We start from the raw sequence: 22,039 nt of genomic DNA on the forward strand, positions 1-22,039 counted from the left end.
CACATAAGGAACTTTTCCTTTGTCAGCCAAAAAGGGAAAGATAAAATATATACTCAACAGTAATTTACTTCCTTAAGTAAAACAAAAAGTTTTAGTGCCTATATATTGGTTTCCAAATACCATTCCCCAATAAAAAACAAAACAAACAAACAAACAACAAAAAAAAAACAGGGCCCCTTGAAGAAATGGCTGATTTTAGAGCTGAGCAGGAAAAATGTAAGAGGAACTGGGAACATCTTGTGCTAGAAAGTAAAGAAGTATTAGAAAAAATTATGAGCGTATTAGCAAAAGGATCAAGAGTCAGCTTGAAGTGACTGCCACTGGCCAAATCTGGGACAATTTGAGCATTAAAATAAATAAGGAGGGTGAATTGGTAGAGCACAAGAGATATTCAGGGCAGCGCAATGCCTCTGTATGATGCTGTAATGGTAGATACATGACATTATGTTGCAGGTGGTTAGGCATGAGAGGGGCAGGAGAGGGCTCTTCCCCCACCCACAGGAATGTCAGGTTCAACAATCACATTGCCTCTCTAAAAATAATTCAGCACCCAGTGCCAAATTATCTCCTGATGGTCCACAGCTATTACATTAGAGTGTTAATTGAATGTAGGCGCCAGGGAGAAGCAAAAAGAGCTTCCACCAATATCTCCGGTATTTGGTGAGTGACCCTGTGCAGGCACATTAAGAGACAAAATGGCGGAGTATGACCTTCCGGGGGCACTCCATCGGAAAAGGGAAGAAATCCTCAGATGGGCATGTGCACGACTTCCTAAACACAATGTACCTGTTCACCTCCCAAGCGTAAGAAGGGCACTGCGCATGCGGACAGCCCACCCTAAGGGAAGAATCGTGGGAAAGGGATGCAAAACCACAGAAGTGGACCGGCATGTGAGTCCTAGAATCACAGTTAAACACTGCACTTGTCCTTCAAGTTGTCCGCTTGGGTCTCTTCCAAGAGTACTTTCCTTTCTTTCCTGTTCTAAAGTCTTTTTAAATAAACTTCCACTCCTGCTCTGAAACTTGCCTCAGTCTCTTTTTCTGCCTTTATGCCCCTCAGTCGAATTCGCTGTGCAGGTAACTGGGATGTCTTCTACCAGTAACAATTATACATTGTAAAAACCCATAGAATGTACAACACCAAGAGAGAACTCTTAGGTAAACTCTGGACTTTAGTTAATAATAATGTATCAGTATAGGTTCATCAGCTGTGAGAAATGTACCACCCCAATGCAAAATGTTAACGGGAAACTGAAAGCAGGCTTGGGATGAGGGGGTATATAAGAACTCTCCACACTGTAAACCTAACACTCCTCTAAAAGTTGTATATTCATTTTAAAAATTTAAATAAAGGTAGCAATGAACAATAACCAACGAAATAAAATAAGAATCTTTGAGTCTATACTAATAATAAATGGAGACCGGGCGCAGTGGCTCACGCCTGTCATCCCAGCACTTTGGGAGGCCAAGGCGGGCCGATCACCTGAGGTCAGGAGTTTGAAACCAGCCTGCCCAATATGGTGAAACCCCGTCTCTACTAAAAAATTAGCCAGGCATGGTGGCAGGCGCCTGTAATCCCAGCTATTCAGGAGGCTACAAGAAATGCTTGAACCCGGGAGGCAGTTGCAGTGAGTCGAGATCACACCACTGCCCTCCAGCCTGGGCAATGAGCAAAACTCCGTCTCAAAAAATAATAATAATAACAATAATAAATGGAGGTCAGGCGCAGTGGCTCACACCTGTAATCCCACCACTGTGGGAGGTCGAGGCAGACGGATCACCTGAGTCTAGGAATTCGAGACCAGCCTAACCAACATGGAGAAACCCCGTCTCTACTAAAAATATACAATTAGCCTGGTGTGGTGGCGCATGCCTGTAATCCCAGCTACTTGGGAGGCTGAGGCAGGAGAATTGCTTGAACCCAGGAGGCAAAGGTTGAGGTGAGCCGAGATGGCGCCACTGCACTCCAGCCTGGGCAACAAGAGTGAAGCTCCGTCTTAAATAAATAAATAAATAAATAAATAAATAAATAAAAAAAAATGGAAAGAAAGAAAAGCTCTTTCTTAAAATGTGTCAACTAATATTTGTAGTGAGAGGGTCAGGGTTGAAAAGTTACCATTTCATAACTGTCACAGGTAGGACAGTTCAGGCAAGGATGATTAATGGATGTTAATTCTAGAAGAAAAGTTTGATGAACAGCAGAATATTTGCAGGATCTCCGAGTGTCTTCCCACCAATTAGCTGGAGGAGGTAGGGTCGGGGGGGTTTATGGGGGGCAGAATAGTAACTATACAATGGGGACTATAATACTTTGATACATAATCAAAATTAACATCACAGATGAGGGACCAATAAACTTAATGTGCCTGTGAATGGACTGAGGACAGTACACAATTTATGTTGAATTACAGCCCGGTACGCATACTCTGAACTTAATCAGGAGAAACCATCAGACAAGTGCAAATTGGAGAAGCATTCTATAAAATAGTTGGCCTGTGTTTTTCATAAAAGGAAAACAAAAATCCCCAAATCAAAAAAATGTCCATGACATGAAAGACAATGGCCAGGGAATTACTCTGGATTAAAGAAAGCTAAAGAAGTTCAGGAAAATAAGTAACATACATATATGACTTTGTATGTGTATTTAAAGAGGGAGTGCACATACGGCAAAATATTAATGATTTGCTGAATCCGGGCAAAGGGTATGTGGGAGTTATCTTACTATTTTTGCAACTTATCTATAATTTGAAATTATTTCCAAGCAAAAAGTAAAAAGGGGGCTGGGTGTGGTGGCTCACTCCTGTAATCCCAGCACTTTGGAAGTCTGAGGTGGGCGGATTACTTGAGGCCAGGAGCTCAAGACCAGCCTGGCAAACATGGCAAAACCCCATCTCTACTAAAAATACAAAATTAGCCAGGCGCAGTGGCGCACACCTGTAGTCCCAGCTGCTTGGGAGGCTAAGGCAGAAGAATCGCTTGAATTGGGGAGGCAGAGGTTGCAGGGAGCCGAGATCATGCCATTACACTTCAGCCTGGGCAACAGAGCAAGACTCCCTCTCCCCTCCCCGCCAAAAAAAAGTAAAAAAGAACATGCTGTATGGAAAAACCCTAATGGACCGTTTTGACTAGAATTAAGGAGAGAAAGGAGGTTCTGGGTTAAGGTCATAGAGCTAGCACCACAGGGGAAATTAATTCATGTCTTATCCTTAAGCTATTATAACAAAGAAGCTGAAACTAAAGTACACAAAGTGCTTACCACAGGGTGTCACAGCTGTGGCAAATTTTATTAAAGCACAATCCAATTTTATTAAAATACAATTCAATGTTCAGAACAGGTTGTATTAAGATGGGGAAGACTACGAAAATTTTAGGAAAGGAAAGAAGGAAGAAAAGGAGGGGAGGAAATTGCCAATGTGTTTAAAAATCTAATGAAACGTTTCAGTCATTTTGAGCTCATTGTTCCAAATATAAAAATGCATCCTATTCCAACTAGTTTGCAAGAACTTTTGGGCAGCAGGAAATGGACATTTTAATTTAAACATGCAGAGTCGTTTGAAAGGCTTTTAAAATAACTATGATTTTGTAATCGCAACCAGGAATTTTTCCTCTTCCATTTGGCCTGTCTTCATGGGGTGTTTTTCCACCTTTGATGTTGTTAAAATGAAGTACTGACACACTCAATCAAACCCCCAAGTCGATGAATCATAAAGTAATAATTCAAGGTTTTTAAAACGATATCTACAACGGGATAGATTGCCTAAAAATCATTATTCACTCAAACTGGGTTACTTTAATGATACGTAAATTAGACCTCTTTAAAACAGGCATATTTCCCCTGGGCGTGGTGACTCACGCCTGCAATCCCAGCACTTTGGGAGGCGGAGGCGGGCGCATCACTTGAGGTCAGGAGTTCCAGACCAGCCTGGGTAACACAGCAGAAACCCCATCTCTACTAAAAATACAAAAACTAGCCAGGCGTAAGAGCGCACCGCTGTAATCTCAGCCACTCAGGAGGACGAGGCAGGAGAATCGCTTGAACCCGGAAGGCAGAGGTTGCAGCGAGCCGAGATCGCGTCACTGCACTCCAGCCCGGGGGAGACAGCAAGACTCTGACTCAAAAAAAAAAAAAAGCAAAAAAAAAAAAAAATCCATTGTATTGTTCTTTACAAACATTCACTTAATTATGTAATCGCTAATTAATTGCTTGGTTGTTATAACAACCAATTATTTGATTATCTCATCATTTAAATTTTATTTTGCATATTTTCACAATGCACTTGATCTATTACTGAGTAATTTAATTAAATAATCATTCGAACGGTGGGCTCGAATTGTTTACGGATAAAGCTCGACGACCAAAGCCTAGCGACCACTGTTCTGGAGCCCCTCGGCCTAGGGCCCGTGGCAGTTCTCTCCAAGGGACCATCTCGCCCCTCAGCCAAGTCGCCCCGAAAACGAGTGCCTCTGCCCCGCTCTCGCTCTGCACACAGGAACAGTCTGGTCGCTCAGCCACTTCCTCCTTCCAGCCTCATCTGGCTCCCAGGCCGCTGGGGACTCCCAACGCCACTATCCAAGGCTCTAGGGTCAGCAAGCGCCCCAGGCGGAGAAGGGCAAGGACGAAGAGCGCACGGCCATGACCCGGACCCCACCCACGCCCTCCGACTGCAGACATGGGGAAGACACGCAGGAACTCCAAGGTCGCTGGGTCTGCGCACGTGTGTGCCGCGATCCTGTGAAAGTCAAGGCCTCCCGTGAGGCGGGGTCTTCCTGGAATGCGATGGTGAACTGCGCCAGAGCGGCCACTGACCGGAAAGAGTTTGGAAGAAGACAAGGCAGGAGGCCTACCATTTCTAAGGCGCTGGAGCACAGGCGTGGTGCAACCAGAGGGGGCAATGGGAGCTTGGAGAGGAGGTGCTAGCTACGAGGAAAGGCGCGTGCGCGGAGGACTAGCGCGTGCGCGGAGAGGCGGTGCGAGCCAAGGGAAAGGCGCGTGCGCAGAGGGGCGATGAGAGCTAGGAGGGGCAGCGCGTGCGCAGAGGGGCGGTGTGGCTTAGGAGGGGGCAAAGGAAGCTAAGAGGAGTGGCGCGTTCGCGGAGATGTGACTGGTGGGACCTGCGGCGGCTCCCATATGATGGTCACCCTCCTGGGCGCGACGACCCTAGTGCTCGTCACCTTGGCGCCATGGGTGTTGTCCGCAGCCGCAGGTGAGAGGCGGGGAGGAGAGTCTCGGCGCAGGGCCTGGATAGGGCGCGCAGCTGGGCTACCGGGGCGGCGATGGTGTTGGGGGAGACAGACGCCCAGCCTGGAAAACCTTCGATCCTCTTTGCCACGGCAAAGATTAAACCCGACTTGGGCTCGAAAATCAATCAGGAGAAAGTGGTGTTCTGGGTCCTCTGTCGCCGCTTGCCTGTGACGCGTGTACCGGTCCTTGGGCGCGCCCGGGTCCCCATCCCCGTGAAGTGGCAGTGCCAGAGCCTTGTTCGAGTTTGCTTCTTTCCGGGAAGGTACTGCGGCTCAGCTGGCCTGTTTGATAATAAACAAAACATTTCCCGAAATATATTTCCTCAATCTGGTAAATAGGCGCCCAGTCCCACGGGGGAGTGAGCTAAGTGTGACCAGGATTTCTCTGCCCTCAGGATTCATACAGGCCAATAAGAAATGACAATCGGAGTGACAGGCATAATTCTCAGTCCTCGAGGTTTACTAATCCTGCTTCAGGGCGCATCCGAGGTTTACTAATCCTGCTTCAGGGCGCATCCGGGGAAAAACATGAGCCACAGACGCATCTGTGACTGGTTTTCCAGAGGTTTTCAGGAGGTGGGGCAGTGAGGCAGTAAGGCAAATAGTTCTGTGACACTTCAGTTAGTGCCCAAGAAATCTGTATTTTAAGATACCATGAGTGTGTTGAACAGAAAAAGAGAGTAAAGGGAGTCAGTTATGCAGATGCCTCTGAGTAGGTGGAGTTTTTGACTTTGTTTTGCACCTGAGAAGATAAGCTTGTAATTGACGTTGTCGGTGTGGAGGGCCTGAATTAGTTTTTCAGGTTAACTTTGGAATGCCATTTGTTGAGAGGAGGGGTCCGTTCAGATGGTTGGGGGGCTTAGAATTTTATTTTTGGTTTACATACTACTACAAAAACTACCTACTTTTTCCCCAAAGAGATAATCATGTTCAAAACTCAATGAAATGTTTTCTCAATGAGATAGTAATGTTGCTCAGTCTTTCGGAAGTCATAAAAATATTCACACTTTTTAAACTAGTAAATGCAATTCTAGGACCCAGGACTAAGAAAACTGTCCAAAATATGGGAAGACGTTTTTATTTATACTTTTTTTTTTTTTTTTTTTTTTGAGAAGACAGCCTGTTGCCCAGGCTGGTGTACAGAGGTGTGATCTCAGCTCACTGCAACCTCTGCCTCCCGGGTTCAGGTGATTCTCCTGCCTCAGCCTCTTTGAGTAGCTGGAATTATAGGTGCACACCACCACATCTGGCTGGTTTTTGTATTTTTAGTAGAGATGGGGTTTTGCCATGTTGGCCAGGCTGCTTTCGAACTCCTGACCTCAAACGATCCACTTCAGCCTCCCAAAGTGCTGGGATTACAGGCGTGAGCCACCGCACGCGGTCTATTTATACTTTAGACTTTAGTTTTAGGAACTAGACTTAGGTTGTAGACCTGAAGTTACAGTTGGCATCCCCTTGTTTATGGGAAACCAGCAAATAATTGACTTAGGAATGATCTGTGGGAGTAGTCCTTCGCAGATGGCTGAGTCTTTTTATCTTTCCTTGGGGATTTGGCTGAAGCATTGTGCTAGTAACAGCCATTCATTTGGAAGAGGGTGTTGCAGTCACTTGGCCTCTGGGCTTAACTACCTTCCCTTTTGTGTAAGAAAGTTGGGAGAGGTCCTGAGTTTTTCTTTTTTTTCTTTTACAAAAATAGTAAAAGAAAAATACAAAGGCAGGGCGTCACCAGGCTAATTTGCTGAAATCCTTCATACTTATCTGGGATGCATGAGGAAATCGCAACTATTATAAAGTTGATAAGAGACTGAGAGGTAATTTTGTAGTGAGGAGGGGTACCCAAAGAGAATCAGGGGTAGCATCCCAGTGCAGGAGTCCAGGTGGTCTGTGAGCCTGCGAGTGAGTTCAAAATACTTACCTGTTGTCTTAGGAAACCATATACCTGTGTGGTACATGATATACTATTTCTCAAACTTTTCCAGAAATATGTAGTATATTTTTCCTAGGATGTGGGTACTAGGGTCCCAGTGCATCCCGTAGTAATTTCTTTGAAGTCTTTTGTTTATGAAAAATTTGCGTTAAACTCATGTTTCGTTTGATGTGAAAAGAGCTTTCCCAGAATTTTCATATAAAATTGACATTCCAGGAGGGTATGCATTAAGAAATTAATTTAAAATTAGGTTAGAGGACAGGTGGCAAGATATAATTTATAGGCATTTAGCATTTCTTAAGCTCTTAACTGTGTGCCAGGCACTAATCTAAGTGTTTTAACAGTATAAACTCATTAAGCTTTCAGAGCCGTGTAGATACTGTTATCCTTATTTAACAGACAAGGAAACTGAGCAACTGAGAGATCAAGTGACTTGCCTGAGGCTGTATAGGCCAGTCCGTGGCTGAGTGGGGAAGTCAACCCTGGGTCTGGCCTAAGAGCCCCGGGGCTTAACCAGACTAGACTGTTTTCCTAAAGGCCAAACAATTTAAATTCCTGATTGTCCACTTGTATGTTAAGGGCCTAATTATCAGTATCTTTCAGTTAACGGTGAGCCCAAAAATATCTGAGACAGGTCTCAAATCAACTTAGAACATTTATTTTGCCAAGGTTAAGGATGCATCCATGACACAGCCTCAAGAGGTCCTGGCCACATGTGCCCAAGGCTCAGCTTGCTTTTATACATTTTAGGGAGACATAATATATCAATCAGTACATCGAAGATGTACATTTGATTGGTGCGATCTGGAAAGGCAGGACAAAAAGCAAGGCTTCCAGGTCATAGATAGATTTAAAGATTTTCTGATTGATAATTGCTTGAAAGAGTTATTATCTAAAAACCTGGAATCAATAGAAAGGAATGTCTGGGATGTCCCAAGGGGTTGTGGAGACCAAAATTTTATCATGCAGATCAAACTTGTCCAACCCACAGCCCACTGGCTGCATGCAGCCTGTGACAGCTTTGAATCCATCCCAACACAAATTTGTAAAACTTTCTTAAAATATGAGGGGTTTTGTTTGTTTTCTTTTCTTTTTTTTTTTTCTTTTCTTTTTTTCTTTTTTTAGCTCATCAGTTAGTGTATTTTATGTTTGGCCCAAGACAATTGTTCTTCCAGTGTGGCCCAAGGAAGCCAAAAGAGTGAACACCCTTGATGCAGATGAGGCCTGCAGATAGCAGGCTTCAGAGAGAATAGATTGTAACTGTTTCTTGTGAAACTTAAGGTCTGTGTTGATGTTAGTGGTGGTTGGCTTTTTCTGAATTCCAGAAGAGAGGAGGGTATAATGAGGCATAGCCAAACCTGCCTTCCCATCTTGGCCTGAAGTAGTTTTTCAGGTTAATTTTGGAATGCCCTTGGTCAAGAGAAGGGATCCATTCTGATGGTTAAGGGACTTAGAATTTTATTTTTGGTTTACGCAACTACCTACTTTTTCCCTAAAGAAATAATCATGTTCAAAACGGAATGTTTAAAACTCAAGACCTTAAGTTTACAGCTCAAGCTGATCCTGAAAGTTAACTCAGTGAGATTATAATGTTGCTCATTCTTTCAGAAGTTGTATAAATATACCTTTTAGCCTAGTAAATGCAATTCTAGGACCCTAGATTAAGAAAACTATCAAAAATATGGGAAGACATTTACTTACATATTTGTACAGATACCTATATTTGGATTTATATCAGACTTAAAAATATAGTACACCATTTTGGTCATCAAGATGAATGTGAAAAGTTGAAAGCAACCAAAATTATAAATACATTTATATATTAGATTAAATGTCCATTTATACATTTACATGTGGGGTAATAATTGTTAATATGCTAATATAAGACACATTAATATACTAGTAAATTAATATATTGTATGTTAATGTTACATAACAATAATTTTATGAAAAAATTATTAAAAGGAGATTGCCAGTACTAACAGAGCAAAATCTGTGAAAACTAAAATCCTGTTTAATAACTTTATTTCCAAGCCCCTGTCCATTTATCAGTCAGTTATTCGTTGGTCTTCCAAGTGCCAACATGCCTTCATGAGGTTACCCTTGTAACTTCAGGGTCTCCTTCCTTTAGCAGTAAAGGATTTTTTTTTTTCTCCCTGAGGAAATTGCTAGCTGTACCCTATAACATTTTCTATTCTTGTCTCAAGGCCCGAAACTACTAGAATTATAATATTCTGCACAAGATATTGTAAATACTACAGATGCCATCAGATCTTTTGTTAAAGTCTGTAAACCCAGTTGCTACCCTTTGGCTGAATAGAATCTATAAATTCTAACAAATGGATGAGAAGCAAGTTAAGAATTCTAGAGTGGGATAAGGGGATGTGATGTATTCTATTCAGGGATGAAGTTTTAGAGACTCCAGGTATGAAACAGAAAATTGAGGATGGGGAGACCTGATGGGTATCACCTTAAATTAAAAAAAAAAAAAAAAAAAAAAATCAGAAAGTGTTTTCTCAGATGTCTACCCTTTTGACCCCATACTATAAGATCTAACTGGAAAGTGCAAGAAGCTGTCTCAATTAAGAAAGTTCTATATGGGAGCCCCTGTGGTAGAACAAGTCTACAATGAGATAACATGATTGCCCCAAGGCAGAAGTAAAAGAAATATTGTAGGAACCATAAATAAATTTAAAAGCTGGTCTTTTAAAAAATATATAGCTTAGGCCGGGCGCGGTGGCTCAAGCCTGTAATCCCAGCACTTTGGGAGGCCGAGACGGGCGGATCACGAGGTCAGGAGATCGAGACCATCCTGGCTAATACAGTGAAACCCCGTCTCTACTAAAAAATACAAAAAAACTAGCCAGGCGAGGTGGCGGGCGCCTGTAGCCCCAGCTACTCGGGAGGCTGAGGCAGGAGAATGGTGTAAACCCGGGAGGCGGAGCTTGCAGTGAGCTGAGATCTGGCCACTGCGCTCTAGCCTGGGCTACAGAGCAAGACTCCGTCTTAAAAAAAAAATAAAAATAAAAATAAAAATAAAAATATATATATATATAGCGTATCAAAGTGAAAGATCAGTCCTTTGTGATATTAAAGGAGTTCCTGTGAGCCCACCATTATGCTGGATACTCTGAAAAAATGCAAATCAACTTTGAAACGATATAGATTCTGCCCTTAAGGAACTTGCAATCTAGTTTGAGATTTGTGTTTAACACAAAGAAGCAGTTTTTACAAATAACTTCTTTTGAGGATTCTGGAAAGATGGCAGGGTAGAAAGCAACAGGAATCTGTCTCCTCACCTAGACAAGAACTACTGGCAGAATCTGATGTAACTATTTTGGAACTCTGGAGTCTATTGAAGGCTTGCAACTTCCAAGGGGCAGGGCAGGCTTAGATGGTAAGTTGCAGTTAATTTTGGTCTATTTGAGCTCTTAGTACAGTAGCAGCTACCCATCTTCCACCTCTCAACCCTTGGCAGACAGCTATGCATGTTATTAGAGCAACCTGCACACAACTTACAGGAATCAGGTGAGCACAAAGAAACCCACCATCCAGATCTGTGGGATCTGTGCTCTGATTACTCATTGCTCCTTCTCATCACAAAAGTGCAAAGAGATGGGCAGTTGTTGTTGTTGCACCTTACTCATTGTTACATCCCCCTCCCCACTCACTCCCCTGCCCCATGGATTTAAAGGGCCAGAAATCTCCCTCTGCTTCATTTTTCTCTTTCACTTTTGGGAGTCAGATACTAAAGACTAGAACATATAAAAACAACTGCACTTATGGGGAAAATTAGAAATTCACTGTACATACCTAGGGAAAGGCTCAGGAGAGACCTTAAGTTTATAGTTCAAGCTGATCCTTGGCACAGGATTAACAACAATTAAACAGCAATTAAACAAAGCAAAACACACACACACACACACACACACAATGTAGTCTGGGAGAGTGATGTTAGCAAGATGGCCAACTAGAAGCCTCTACTGCTCGTTGCCTCATAAGACAGCCAGAGCAACAAATAAACAACTACATTTTAGCAAACTTAACTAAGAGTGCTAGAGTACATCAAAGAAGTAACAGAAATCCTAATGAGCAGAGAAAAGTGGGATGGCCACATGGAGAATGGGAGGAAATACCAGGATTCCTAGGATCATCTGGGAACCAGGAGGAGCTTCTTCCTATGGCAAGGAGATACGAAGATCCCAGTAACCCCCAGCTACACCATGGGCACCAACAGATCTCACCACTGGGGTTCCTTAGAGTCTGGACAGCAACTAAGCCAAGCTGAGGAAGCTGCCTAGAGTCTGCATAGCTGCGTTCCCTCCAGAGAAGGAACCAACACTGTGCTCTACCTGCTGTGGCCCCCACAGCTACTGTGCCACTCCATCTTGGAACTGGAACTACTTCTGGAGTGTGTCTTGCTTCGGAGACTTGTAGACATGGCTTCCTTTCATCTGAACCTCCCCAGGCTGATGGCTTAACATCCCTAAGCTAAACTTTAAGCAGCTATTACACCCTTCCCTGTGGGGCCAAGTAGAGGTAGAACTACTCCACCTACTTCTACCCCACCTCCCTTGGGCTAGAGCTGAAGCGGCATCCTATTTCCTGGGAACACAGTAGCTTGGCCACCCAGAGCAGTCATGCACCCCTGTGCCTAACCTGAAGTGGTATACTGCATTCCAGGGAAACAGGGCCTGAACCACCCAGAACAGTCACATTCCCCGGGCCTCAGCTGAAGGAGCACATCGCTCCCTGCAGAATCAGTGTCCTGTTCAAGCCAAGCAGCTCTGCATCCCAGGGCTGAGCTGATGTAGTACGCTATGTCTCAGGGAAACAGAGCAGTGGCTCAGCTGAGACACCCTGTTCTACAGGCCAAACAACTGTAGTACCCCGCTTCCCTGGAGCTGGACTAGTCTAGAGTCTGAGCTGCTGAGTGAGAGTCATCACTGTGCTGTTCCCTAACCCCCATTCCCAGCCCAAATAATAGCTATGCCCCACCATTTTGTAGTACTTGCTGCTGCAGCTACACCTGGTCTCACAGTCTGGGGCACCACTCATCCCCAGCTAGTCCAAGATTTAAAGTTATGACTTCATGGTGCCTCATCCTTTGGGACCTGTGTTGCCACTGAGCCCTATTAGCTCATGTTCCCAAATTAAAACCATGCCCTGCTCCCCAGGCCCAAACCTCCAGGGAACCCCTTCTTTATAGTCAGGCCATTGCTATGCCCTGACCTCCAGAGGGGTAGAATCAAAGCTACAACCCGTTCTCTGGGCCTGAGCTGCCAGGAAGCACCTCCAGGTCACAAATCCTGGCTCTGTGAGCAACCTGCGTCCAACCCCTGCCACGGAGAGCAAACCCACCTCAGGAACCAAGTGTCTCAATAGGTTTGTGAGATCCTGAGCCTAGGACCTTTGCCCAGTAGCCACTCTGAGCACCTTCACCTGGAATCAAGAGCTGCTGCAGCTGCCTATATATAGCCCCTGTCAGACCTGATACCAAGAGGTATCCCCTTGGCTAAGTCTCCCCATTGTGGGGAAGACAAGAATAGGAGGATCCTAAAAACCTTCAACACTGAGGACATTAACAACCTACACTACCACTGCCACAAACTTCTGCAGCCTAGGCCCTTGAGGCACCCATTTACTAATGACATTGAACACAGGTACAGCAGCTGCATGCAGACCATATCACTGCATCTGTCAGGAAACAGTCACCACACCTTTCGAAACCAGCATACTGAAACCCAACTGCTAATAAAAGACTTTGTCTTTGAAAGCCATTGTTTGTAGAGTTTGGAAGAGGTAATTATCTTATCAATGCAGAGACACAAAAACATGAAAAAGCGAGGAAATACGACACCACCAAAGGAAAGTAAGAACTCTCTAATGGTGGCCCAATGAAAAGAAGATCAACAGATTGCTGGAAAAGGAATTAAAACTAATGATCTTAAGGAAACTCAACAAGATACAAGAAAATACAGGCCGAGCGCAGTGGCTCAAGCCTGTAATCCCAGCACTTTGGGAGGCCGAGACAGGCAGATCACAAGGTCAGGAGATTGAGACCATCCTGGCTAACATGGTGAAATCCCATCTCTATTAAAAAATACAAAAAAACTAGCCAGGTGAGGTGGCGGGTGCCTGTAGTCCCAGCTACTCGGGAGGCTGAAGCAGGAGAATGGTGTAAACCCGGGAGGCGGAGCTTGCAGTGAGCTGAGATCCGGCCACTGCACTCCAGCCTGGGTGACAGAGCGAGACATCTCAAAAAAAAAAAAAAAGAAAGGAAAAAGAAAATATAAATAGTTCAACAAATCAGGAAAACAATTCACAATACAAAAATTTCAACAAAAAAATCAAAACATGGTGAAGAAGAACCAAACAAATCCTGCAGTTGAACAATTCAGTGAATTACATTTTAAAAATACAATAAAGTGCTTCAACAACAGACTTGGTAAAGCAGAAGAAAGAATCTCTGAACTTGAAGATATATCATTTGATACTACTCAGTTATAGAAAAAACAAGTGAAACCCTACGAGACTTATGGGATATCATTAAAGGAACAAATGTTCATACTATGTAAGTTACAGAAAGAGGAGAAAAGGTAAAAGACATATACAAACTATTTAATGAAATAATAGCTGAAAACTTCCCAAGTCTGGAGAGACAGACATCCAGATCCAGAAAGCTCAATGATTCCCAAATAGATTTAACCCAAAAAGGTTCTCTCCAAAGCACACTATTGTCTCTTGTCAAAAGTCAAAGACAGAAAATTCTAAAAATAGCGAGAGAAAGGCATCAAGTCATATTTAAGAAAATCCCTGTTCAGCTAACAGCAGATTTCTTCACAGAAACCTTACAGTACAGGAGAGGATGGGATGATATACTCAAACAGCCAAGAATGCTATTCCCAGCAAAACTATCCTTCAGAAATGAGGGAGAAATAGAGTTTTTCCCAGACAAGCAAAAACTGAGGGAATTCATCACTGCTACCAGCCTTATGAGAAATGCTCCAGGGAGTCCTACATCTGGAAGTGAAAAGAGAGTAGTCAGTATAATTAAAACATGGAAAAGTATAAAACTCACTGATAGAGCAGATACACAAAGGAGAAAGAGAAAATAATTAAACCTTATCACTAGAGAAAACCATCAAACCAAATGATAATAGGAGAGGAAGACAGGAGCAAAGGATATTATTAGAACACTATTAACAAAATGACAAAAGTAAGTGCTCAAATATCAATAATAATCTTGAATGTAAATAGATTAAATTCTGTACTTAAAGAGACTGGCTAAATGAATATTTTTTAAATGACTCAATTATATGCTTTCTATAAGAAACCCACTTCACCTATAAAGACACATATAAACTGAAATTGAAGGGATGGAAAAAGTTATTCCAATAAAATAGAAACCAAAAGCTGTCAGGAATTGCTATACTTATGTCAGATTAAAAAGACATTAAGTTAAAAACTGTAAAAACAGATGAAGAAGGTTATTATATAATGATAAAGGGACCAATTCAGCAAGAGGATATAACAATTCTAAACATACATGTACCCAACACCAAAGCACTCAGATATATAAAGTAAATATTACTCTACGTAAAAGGAAAGATAGACTCCAATATGATAGTAGTTGGTGACTTGAACACCCCACTCTCAGCATTGGACAGATCAGCAAACTCCAAGTACAGTGATCTCAAAGAGACCACACCAAGAAACATAGTCAAACTTTTGAAAGCCAAAGACAGAGAAGTGACTTGTCATACACAAGGGATCTTTGATAACATTATCAGCAGATTTCTTATCTGATACTTTGGAGACCAGTGTATTCAAAGTGCTAAGAAAAACAAAACAAAATTCAAAACCCTGTATACGACAAAATTGCCCTCCAAAAGCATAAGGAAATTAAGATGTTCCTAGATAGACAAAAGCTGAAGGAGTTCATTACCACTAGACCTCCCCTGCAAGAAACTTTGGGAGGCCGAGACGGGTGGATCACGAGGTCAGGAGATCGAGACCATCCTGGCTAACACGGTGAAACCCCGTCTCTACTAAAAATACAAAAACTAGCCGGGCGAGGTGGCGGGCGCCTGTAGTCCCAGCTACTCGGGAGGCTGAGGCAGGAGAATGGCATAAACCTGGGAGACGGAGCTTGCAGTGAGCTGAGATCCGGCCACTGCACTCCAGTCCGGGCGACAGAGCGAGACTCCGCCTCAAAAAAAAAAAAAAAAAAAAAAAAAGAATGCTTAAGGAAGTCCTGAAAGGTAAAATGAAAGGGCACTAGACAGAGGGGACAGTGCAGATTCAGGCACGTGCAATGGCTACTGGGAAAGACCCAGCCAGTGGGGCTGTTACCAGCATCCAGTCAGCTGCCGCCTTCCCTGACCCCAGCGTCAAGTAATGCGCAGGGTGATCCAGGTGTGTGAGGGGCAGCTGGATGTCCAGACTGAGGGCACTGGTGCCATCAGTGGCTATCCTGCCACTCAGTCCATGACCCAGGTGGTGATCCAGGGTGCTTACACCAGTTATGATGCAGTTAACACAGAGGGAACAGCTGCTGAGATACACTATACTTTCCCACCCCTGCAGTGGGAGATGGGGCAGGGGGTACCACATCAGGGAGTACAGCTGCTGTTGGTACTACCCAGGGCTCAGAGGCACTGCTTGGGCAGGTGACTCCTCCTGATACTGGTCAATTATTTGTGACGATGTTACCACAAGGAGTACTGCAGGGAGGAAGCCAGCACTTGATTGCCCCTAGGACTCACCCTTATTTATCAGGACGTAACACCATTGTAAATCAAGAAGCATCTCTATCTATCTCTGAACATACAATGTGAAATCAAACTGAGGCCATAAAACAGTTGAACCTCATCATAAGAGTGACTCATCAGTGTCACTTCTAAGGCCAAAAAAAATTCTATTTTTATGCAGAGACCATTCATTTTTTAATTAGAAGACAACTCTTTTTCAAAATGGAAAAAAAGCCAACTTTTTTTTCAGCTCTCTCGGATGCAGAAATGTAATTACCAGCATCCCTGTGCTGGGAGCAGTCATTAGATTTTTTTAGATTTTAAAAATATACTTCATTATATTTTACTGTATTCATTCTTTAATCAGGGATGCGGGGGATAGAATAACATTTAGAATATCTATACAGTTTATATATAATGTTCTTATTTCTTGTTGCCTTTATAGGTGGAAAAAATCTAAAATCTCCTCAAAAAGTAGAGGTTGACATCATAGATGACACGTTTATCCTGAGGTGGAACAGGAGTGATGAATCTGTCGGGAATGTGACTTTTTCGTTCGATTATCAAAAGTATGTGACTCTACTTACTGATTTGTCAGAATGACCTGAATAATTTTTACAAGTTTAACACCATAATTTTCAGATTTGGAAAGTATTTAGTTTTTCTATTTTTTAGAAATGTTATGTCTAGTTTACATAATATTTTTAACTTTGTTTCTGTAGAGACTTAGTCAAATACATCTTTGGGTGTTGAAGCAAAAAATTGGGGATGGGGGTGGTAGACAGCATCTCTAACCCATAGCCATTCCTTCTTTCTTCTGGGTGTTCCAACTTCTTTCAATATAAGTTGGGATCTGAACTAGGGTGTATCTTGAGGATATGGCATAGTACTCCAAAAGGCCCATCCAAGACCTTGGAATAGGCTACAAGGTTTCCTGTGATCAGGCTTTCCTATTATCTCCATGATATACTATATTTTAATTTTAGATACCCTTTTTTTTTTGAGATGGAGTCTTGCTGTGTCACCCAGGCTGGAGTGCAGTGGCACAATCTTGGCTCACTGCAACCTCTACTTCCCAGGTTCAAGCGATCGTCCTTCCTCAGCCTCTCAAGTAGCTGGGACTGCAATCACGTGCCACCATGTCTGGCTAATTTTTTTATTTTTTAGGAGAGGTGGGGTTTCACCATATTGGCCAGGCTGATATCAAACTTCTTACCTCAGGTGATCTGCCCACCTCAGCCTCCCAAAGTGCTGGGATTACAGGTGTGAGCCACTGCCCTGGCCTAGATACACTTTATAAGTATATTGTTAACTGGGCATGGTGGCGCGTGTCTGTAATCCCACCTACTTGGGAAGCTGAGGCAGAGGAATTGCTTGAACCCAGAAGACAGAGGTTGCCGTGAGCCAAGTTTGCACCACTGTACTCCAGCCTGGGAGACAGAGCAAGACTGCATCTCAAAGATAAAAAAATAAAAAAATAAAAATCAATATATTGGACCTTGCATTTCTAAAGACTCAGTTTTTCTGGAGTGTTGATGTCTCTTCCTTAGTACTTTCTACTTAATTATTCAAGAGGAGAGGCAGGCAGAAGGAGGAATATAGAAGGAAACACAGATCAGGAAGTACAATACTTTGCCTTCTGGTTATGTGTTGGGGCCCCACCTGCTAACCATGTTCCCCTGTCCAAGAAAAAGCAGGCAGTGAAGAAATAAGGCATTAGGCCCTCCGTAATCAGGACCCCACCACTTCAGCCACAGCTGTGACACTATTGTTCTCGAGTTGTAACTAAAACTGGGATATGTATCTCACAGCTTCAGTAATTGTGTATGCATATGTATACACACACTGTATATATACATATATACACTATATATATACATACTGTATATATACATATACACACATTGTGTATACATACACATACACACTATATATGTACACACACACACAAATTCATATATGACTTTTCTCAGAATTGATCATTTAAAATTTTTTATCTCTAGAGATTTTCATTAAATTGAACTTTGATTTTGGTTACCAGTTTTGTTTTTTCCCTTAGTTTGGAATTTCCTTATGAACAACTATTTTAGGTAGAGAAGGAATTATTTCAGATACCCTTATTTAATGTTACTTGTGTAAAGAAACTGTTTGCAAAATATGCATCCAATAAGAGCTTAATATCCAAGGACTCAAACAATCAACAACAAAACCCAGATCCTTCAAAAGGTAGGCAACAGATATGAATAGATATTTTTCAGAAGAAAACATACAATGGCCAACAGGTTTATGAAAAAATCGCCAACATCACTAATCATCAGAGAAATGCAAACAAAACCCACCATGAGATATTGTCTCCCCCAGGTCAGAGTGGCTGTTATTAAAAAGTTAAAAAAGGCTGGGCATGGTGGCTCACGCCTGTTATCCCAGCACTTTGGGAGGCCGAGGCGGGTAGATCACCTGAGGTCAGGAGTTCGAGACCAGCCTGACCAACATGGCAAAACCCCGTCTGTACTAAAAATATAAAAATTAGCCGGATGTGGCGGTGCTTGCCTGTAATCCCAGCTACTCGGGAGGCTGAGGCAGGAGAATCGCTTGAACCCAGGAGGCAGAGGTTGCAGTGAGCTGAGATCATGCCTCTACACTCCAGCCTGGATGACAGAGCAAGACTCTATCTCAAAAAAAAAAAACCCAACAAATATTGAATATATTTCATGCAAAACACTCTTCTGACTGCTTAGAATGCCTCAGTGAACAGGAGAGGCAAAGATGGCATGAAATTATATTAAGCAACAGATTTCATGAAGTAAATATTACATTAGTTACATATTCATATTTCATATTCTGTTCTGAGCTAATTATTGCATGTGATTTTTTTTTTTTTTTTTTTTGAGTTGGAGCCTTGCTCTGTTGCCCAGGCTGGAGTGCAATGGTGCAATCTTGGCTCACCGCAACCTTCGCCTCCCAATTTCAAGCAATTCTCCTGTTTCAGCCTCCCAAGTACCTGGGATTACAGGCATGCACCCCCACGCCTGGCTGATTTTGTGTTTTAGTACAGACGGGGTTTCTCCATGTTGATCAGGCTGGTCTCGAACTCCTGATCTCAAGTGATCCACCCGCCTCCACCTCCCAAAGTGCTGGGATGACAGGTGTGAGCCACTGCATCCAGCCAATAATGATTTTTTTAAGAAAATATAAAAGTAGCTTCTGCTGCAATATCTTGATTAGATGTGAAACAATTTTAATGGAGCATGCATCAGCATCTCCTGAAATAGGAAAGACAGATGTGAACAGTGAGGTTGGGTTGAAATTATATTAAGTTTCAAATTTTTGATAAGGTTTTCTGTTTAGAACAAGAGTTTCTGGATTTTTAGAAATAGTTTCTGATGTGGAACCTTTTCAAGAATGTTTAAGATATTTTTAATGCCAGCTCTAATCTCAGGCCTCAGATATGTAAAGTGGAAGTGAAAACTGGCCAAGAATGAAGTATTTCATATGTTAGTGTATATTTTTAGTAATTTCTTTAAAATGTTTCCGTTTTGAAAAATAAGGTAGACTTGTATTTGGTTCAGCAGCAAAATTATTTTGGTATTATCTCTGGTTTCTAGTATCTAAATCATCTTTAAAATGGCATCTGTGATATTATTAAAAATAAATAAATCAGCTAATGAATTAGGCTTGACAAACATGCCTTCCCAGAAGATAGTTTCCCAGCTACTTTTACAGTCGATGGGCTTAACATAGGTAAAAGCTTTGAAATCTGCTAAATTGGCCAGGCATGGTGGCCCACGCCGGTAATCCCAGCACTTTGGGAGGCTGAGTGGGCGGATCACCTGAGATGAAGAGTTTGAGATCAGTCTAGCCAACACGGCAAAACCCCATCTCTACTAAAAAAAAAAAAAAATACAAAAATTAGCCAGACGTGGTGGCACACGCCTGTAATCACAGCTACTCGAGAGGCTGAGGTAGGAGATTGCTTGAACCTAGAAAGTGGAGGTTGCAGTAGGCCAAGATTGCTCCACTGCACTCCAGCCTGGGCAGCAGAGTGAGACTCTGTCTCAAAAAAAAAAAAAAAAAAATGAAATCTGCTAAGTTCATTTCTATCCCTCACTTTCCCTGCAAGCTCTTTCTGGGCAACATGTCCTTTTCTGCTTTAGGCACCCCCTGCCCACTTGATTTCTTAATGTTTGCCCCTTTTTCAAAAGGAATAATCTAATATCAATCACTCACTTCAGCCTTTTGATTGGCCAGTTCCACTTCCAAAAATTAATTTGTTTATGTAAACGTTTTAAGCGGGTTCTGATGATGTAACAGAAGAAATTACGGAGACAGGCAAGCAGAAGGGATGGTTTTTGGAGAGGGCTGTGGAAACCCTGAAACCATACTGATTCTGAGGTCTTTCTTAGGGAAGTCTATTCATAGGAGGAGGTCAGAAAGGAATCATCCAATCCAATTCTCCAATTTCTATTTAATTTTATTTTATTAGAGACAGGGTATTGCTCGGTTGCTGAGGCTGGATTGCAGTGATATGATCATAGCCTATGGCAGCCTGCAGCCTTGAACCCCTGTGCTCAAATGACCTCTCACCTCAGCCTGCCTAGCAGCTAGGACTATGAGCACATGCCACTATGCCCTCCTTTGCCTTTTTTTTTTTTTTCTCATAGAGACAGGGTTTGCTATGTTGACCAGGCTCCCAACTTTCAATAAGGAAGATAAGATCCAGAAACTTGACAAAACAGTTTACCAAAAGTCACACAGCTATTTTTAACAGAGCCAACATACTAAATCCACTTTTACCTTATGGGTCATTTATTTCTCTGCTTCCTTGAAATTGTAAAGCAACCACCCACAAAATTATATAAAGAACTGTATTTTAAAATTCAATTTTATAAGTAATAGCATTAAAAAAGAGTGGAAGGGTGTACCCTAAAATGTTAATAGGGCATTAGCTCAAGTAGAAGAAATAACTCTTAAACTAAAAATAGAAATAACTCTTAAACGAGAGTTACTAAGAGTTAAGAAATAACTCTTAAACCAGTAAATAGAAAGTATTTGACACTTATATTTATACATTTGCTCACTCATTCATTTGTTTGTTTTACTTTAAAGACCTGGGATGGATAATTGGATAAAATTGCCTGGATGTCAGAATATTACTAGTACCAAATGCAACTTTTCTTCGCTCAAGCTGAACATTTATGAAGAAATTAAATTGCGTATAAGAGCAGAAAAAGAAAACACTTCTTCATGGTATGAGGTTGACTCATTTACACCATTTCGCAAAGGTAAGACAAAGTTGCTAGCTGAATTATATTCTTTAGTAAATATTGCCAGAGTAGTTCACTTTCCAAGCCATTCATTTACATGATGCAAAATCTAACATCTTGTAAAAAGAACAAAAATTCCCTTAAACCTGTATCTTCTTCCTGCTATGGCTCCATTTTTCCTACTTTCCCTGTAGTAGTGGTTCTCAAAGAGTGGTCCTCAAGGCCCTTTCAGGGGCCATAAAGACAAACCTATATTTATGAAAAATCTAAGACTTCCTTGCCCTTTTTATTTTGGTTCTTTCTTGTATTCACAGTGGAGTTTCCAGAAGAGGCTGTTTGATGTGTGATGTGGTGGTATGGTCCTGATTAATGTAGAATTCAATGTGAAATTCATCTGCCTTCTTTATGAATCCCAACATTCAAAAGATTTGGAAAAAAATGTAAAATAGCACCACTCTGAAGTTTTATGTTCCTTGTGGCAAATGTTTGTTACCATAAAATAGGTTTATCATTGTTATTTCTTTTTCCTTTTCTTTTTTTTTTTGAGACAGAGTTTTGCTCTTGTTGCCCAGGCTGGAGTGCAATGGCACGATCTTGGCTCACTACAGCCTCTGCCTCCTGGGTTCAAGTGAGGCTCCCGCCTCAACCTCCCACGTAGCTGAGATTACAGGCGTGTGCCACCATGCCTGGCTAATTTTGTATTTTTAGTAGAGACAAGGTTTCTCCATGTTGGTCAGGCTGACCTCGAACTCCCAACCTCAGGCGATCTGCCCACCTCAACCTCCCAAAGTGCTGGGATTGCAGGCGTGAGAAACCAAGCCCAGTCCATTGTTATTTCTTAATGGATTAATTAGT

The 22,039-nt window shown here is 42.3% G+C and overlaps 1 protein-coding gene and 1 pseudogene across 2 annotated transcripts in view; both read left to right on the top strand.

The window, feature by feature from the left end:
• Nucleotides 1-4,989: 4,989 nt before the first annotated feature.
• The window catches only part of IFNAR1 (interferon alpha and beta receptor subunit 1), a 33,770-nt gene continuing 16,720 nt past the window's right edge, over nt 4,990-22,039 (top strand). For both annotated transcript variants that reach the window (XM_033232357.1, XM_033232358.1), the window contains exons 1-3: nt 4,990-5,203; nt 16,366-16,489; nt 21,027-21,202. In XM_033232357.1, coding sequence (XP_033088248.1) covers nt 5,128-5,203; nt 16,366-16,489; nt 21,027-21,202 — 376 coding nt within the window. In that variant the 5' untranslated portion in view covers nt 4,990-5,127. The remainder of the gene's footprint in view (nt 5,204-16,365; nt 16,490-21,026; nt 21,203-22,039) is intronic.
• LOC117095713 lies at nt 15,431-16,336 on the top strand (annotated as a pseudogene).

The sequence above is a fragment of the Trachypithecus francoisi genome, unplaced genomic scaffold, assembly GCF_009764315.1.
Source record: "Trachypithecus francoisi isolate TF-2019V2 unplaced genomic scaffold, Tfra_2.0 Lachesis_group14, whole genome shotgun sequence".
Classification (NCBI taxonomy): domain Eukaryota; kingdom Metazoa; phylum Chordata; class Mammalia; order Primates; family Cercopithecidae; genus Trachypithecus; species Trachypithecus francoisi.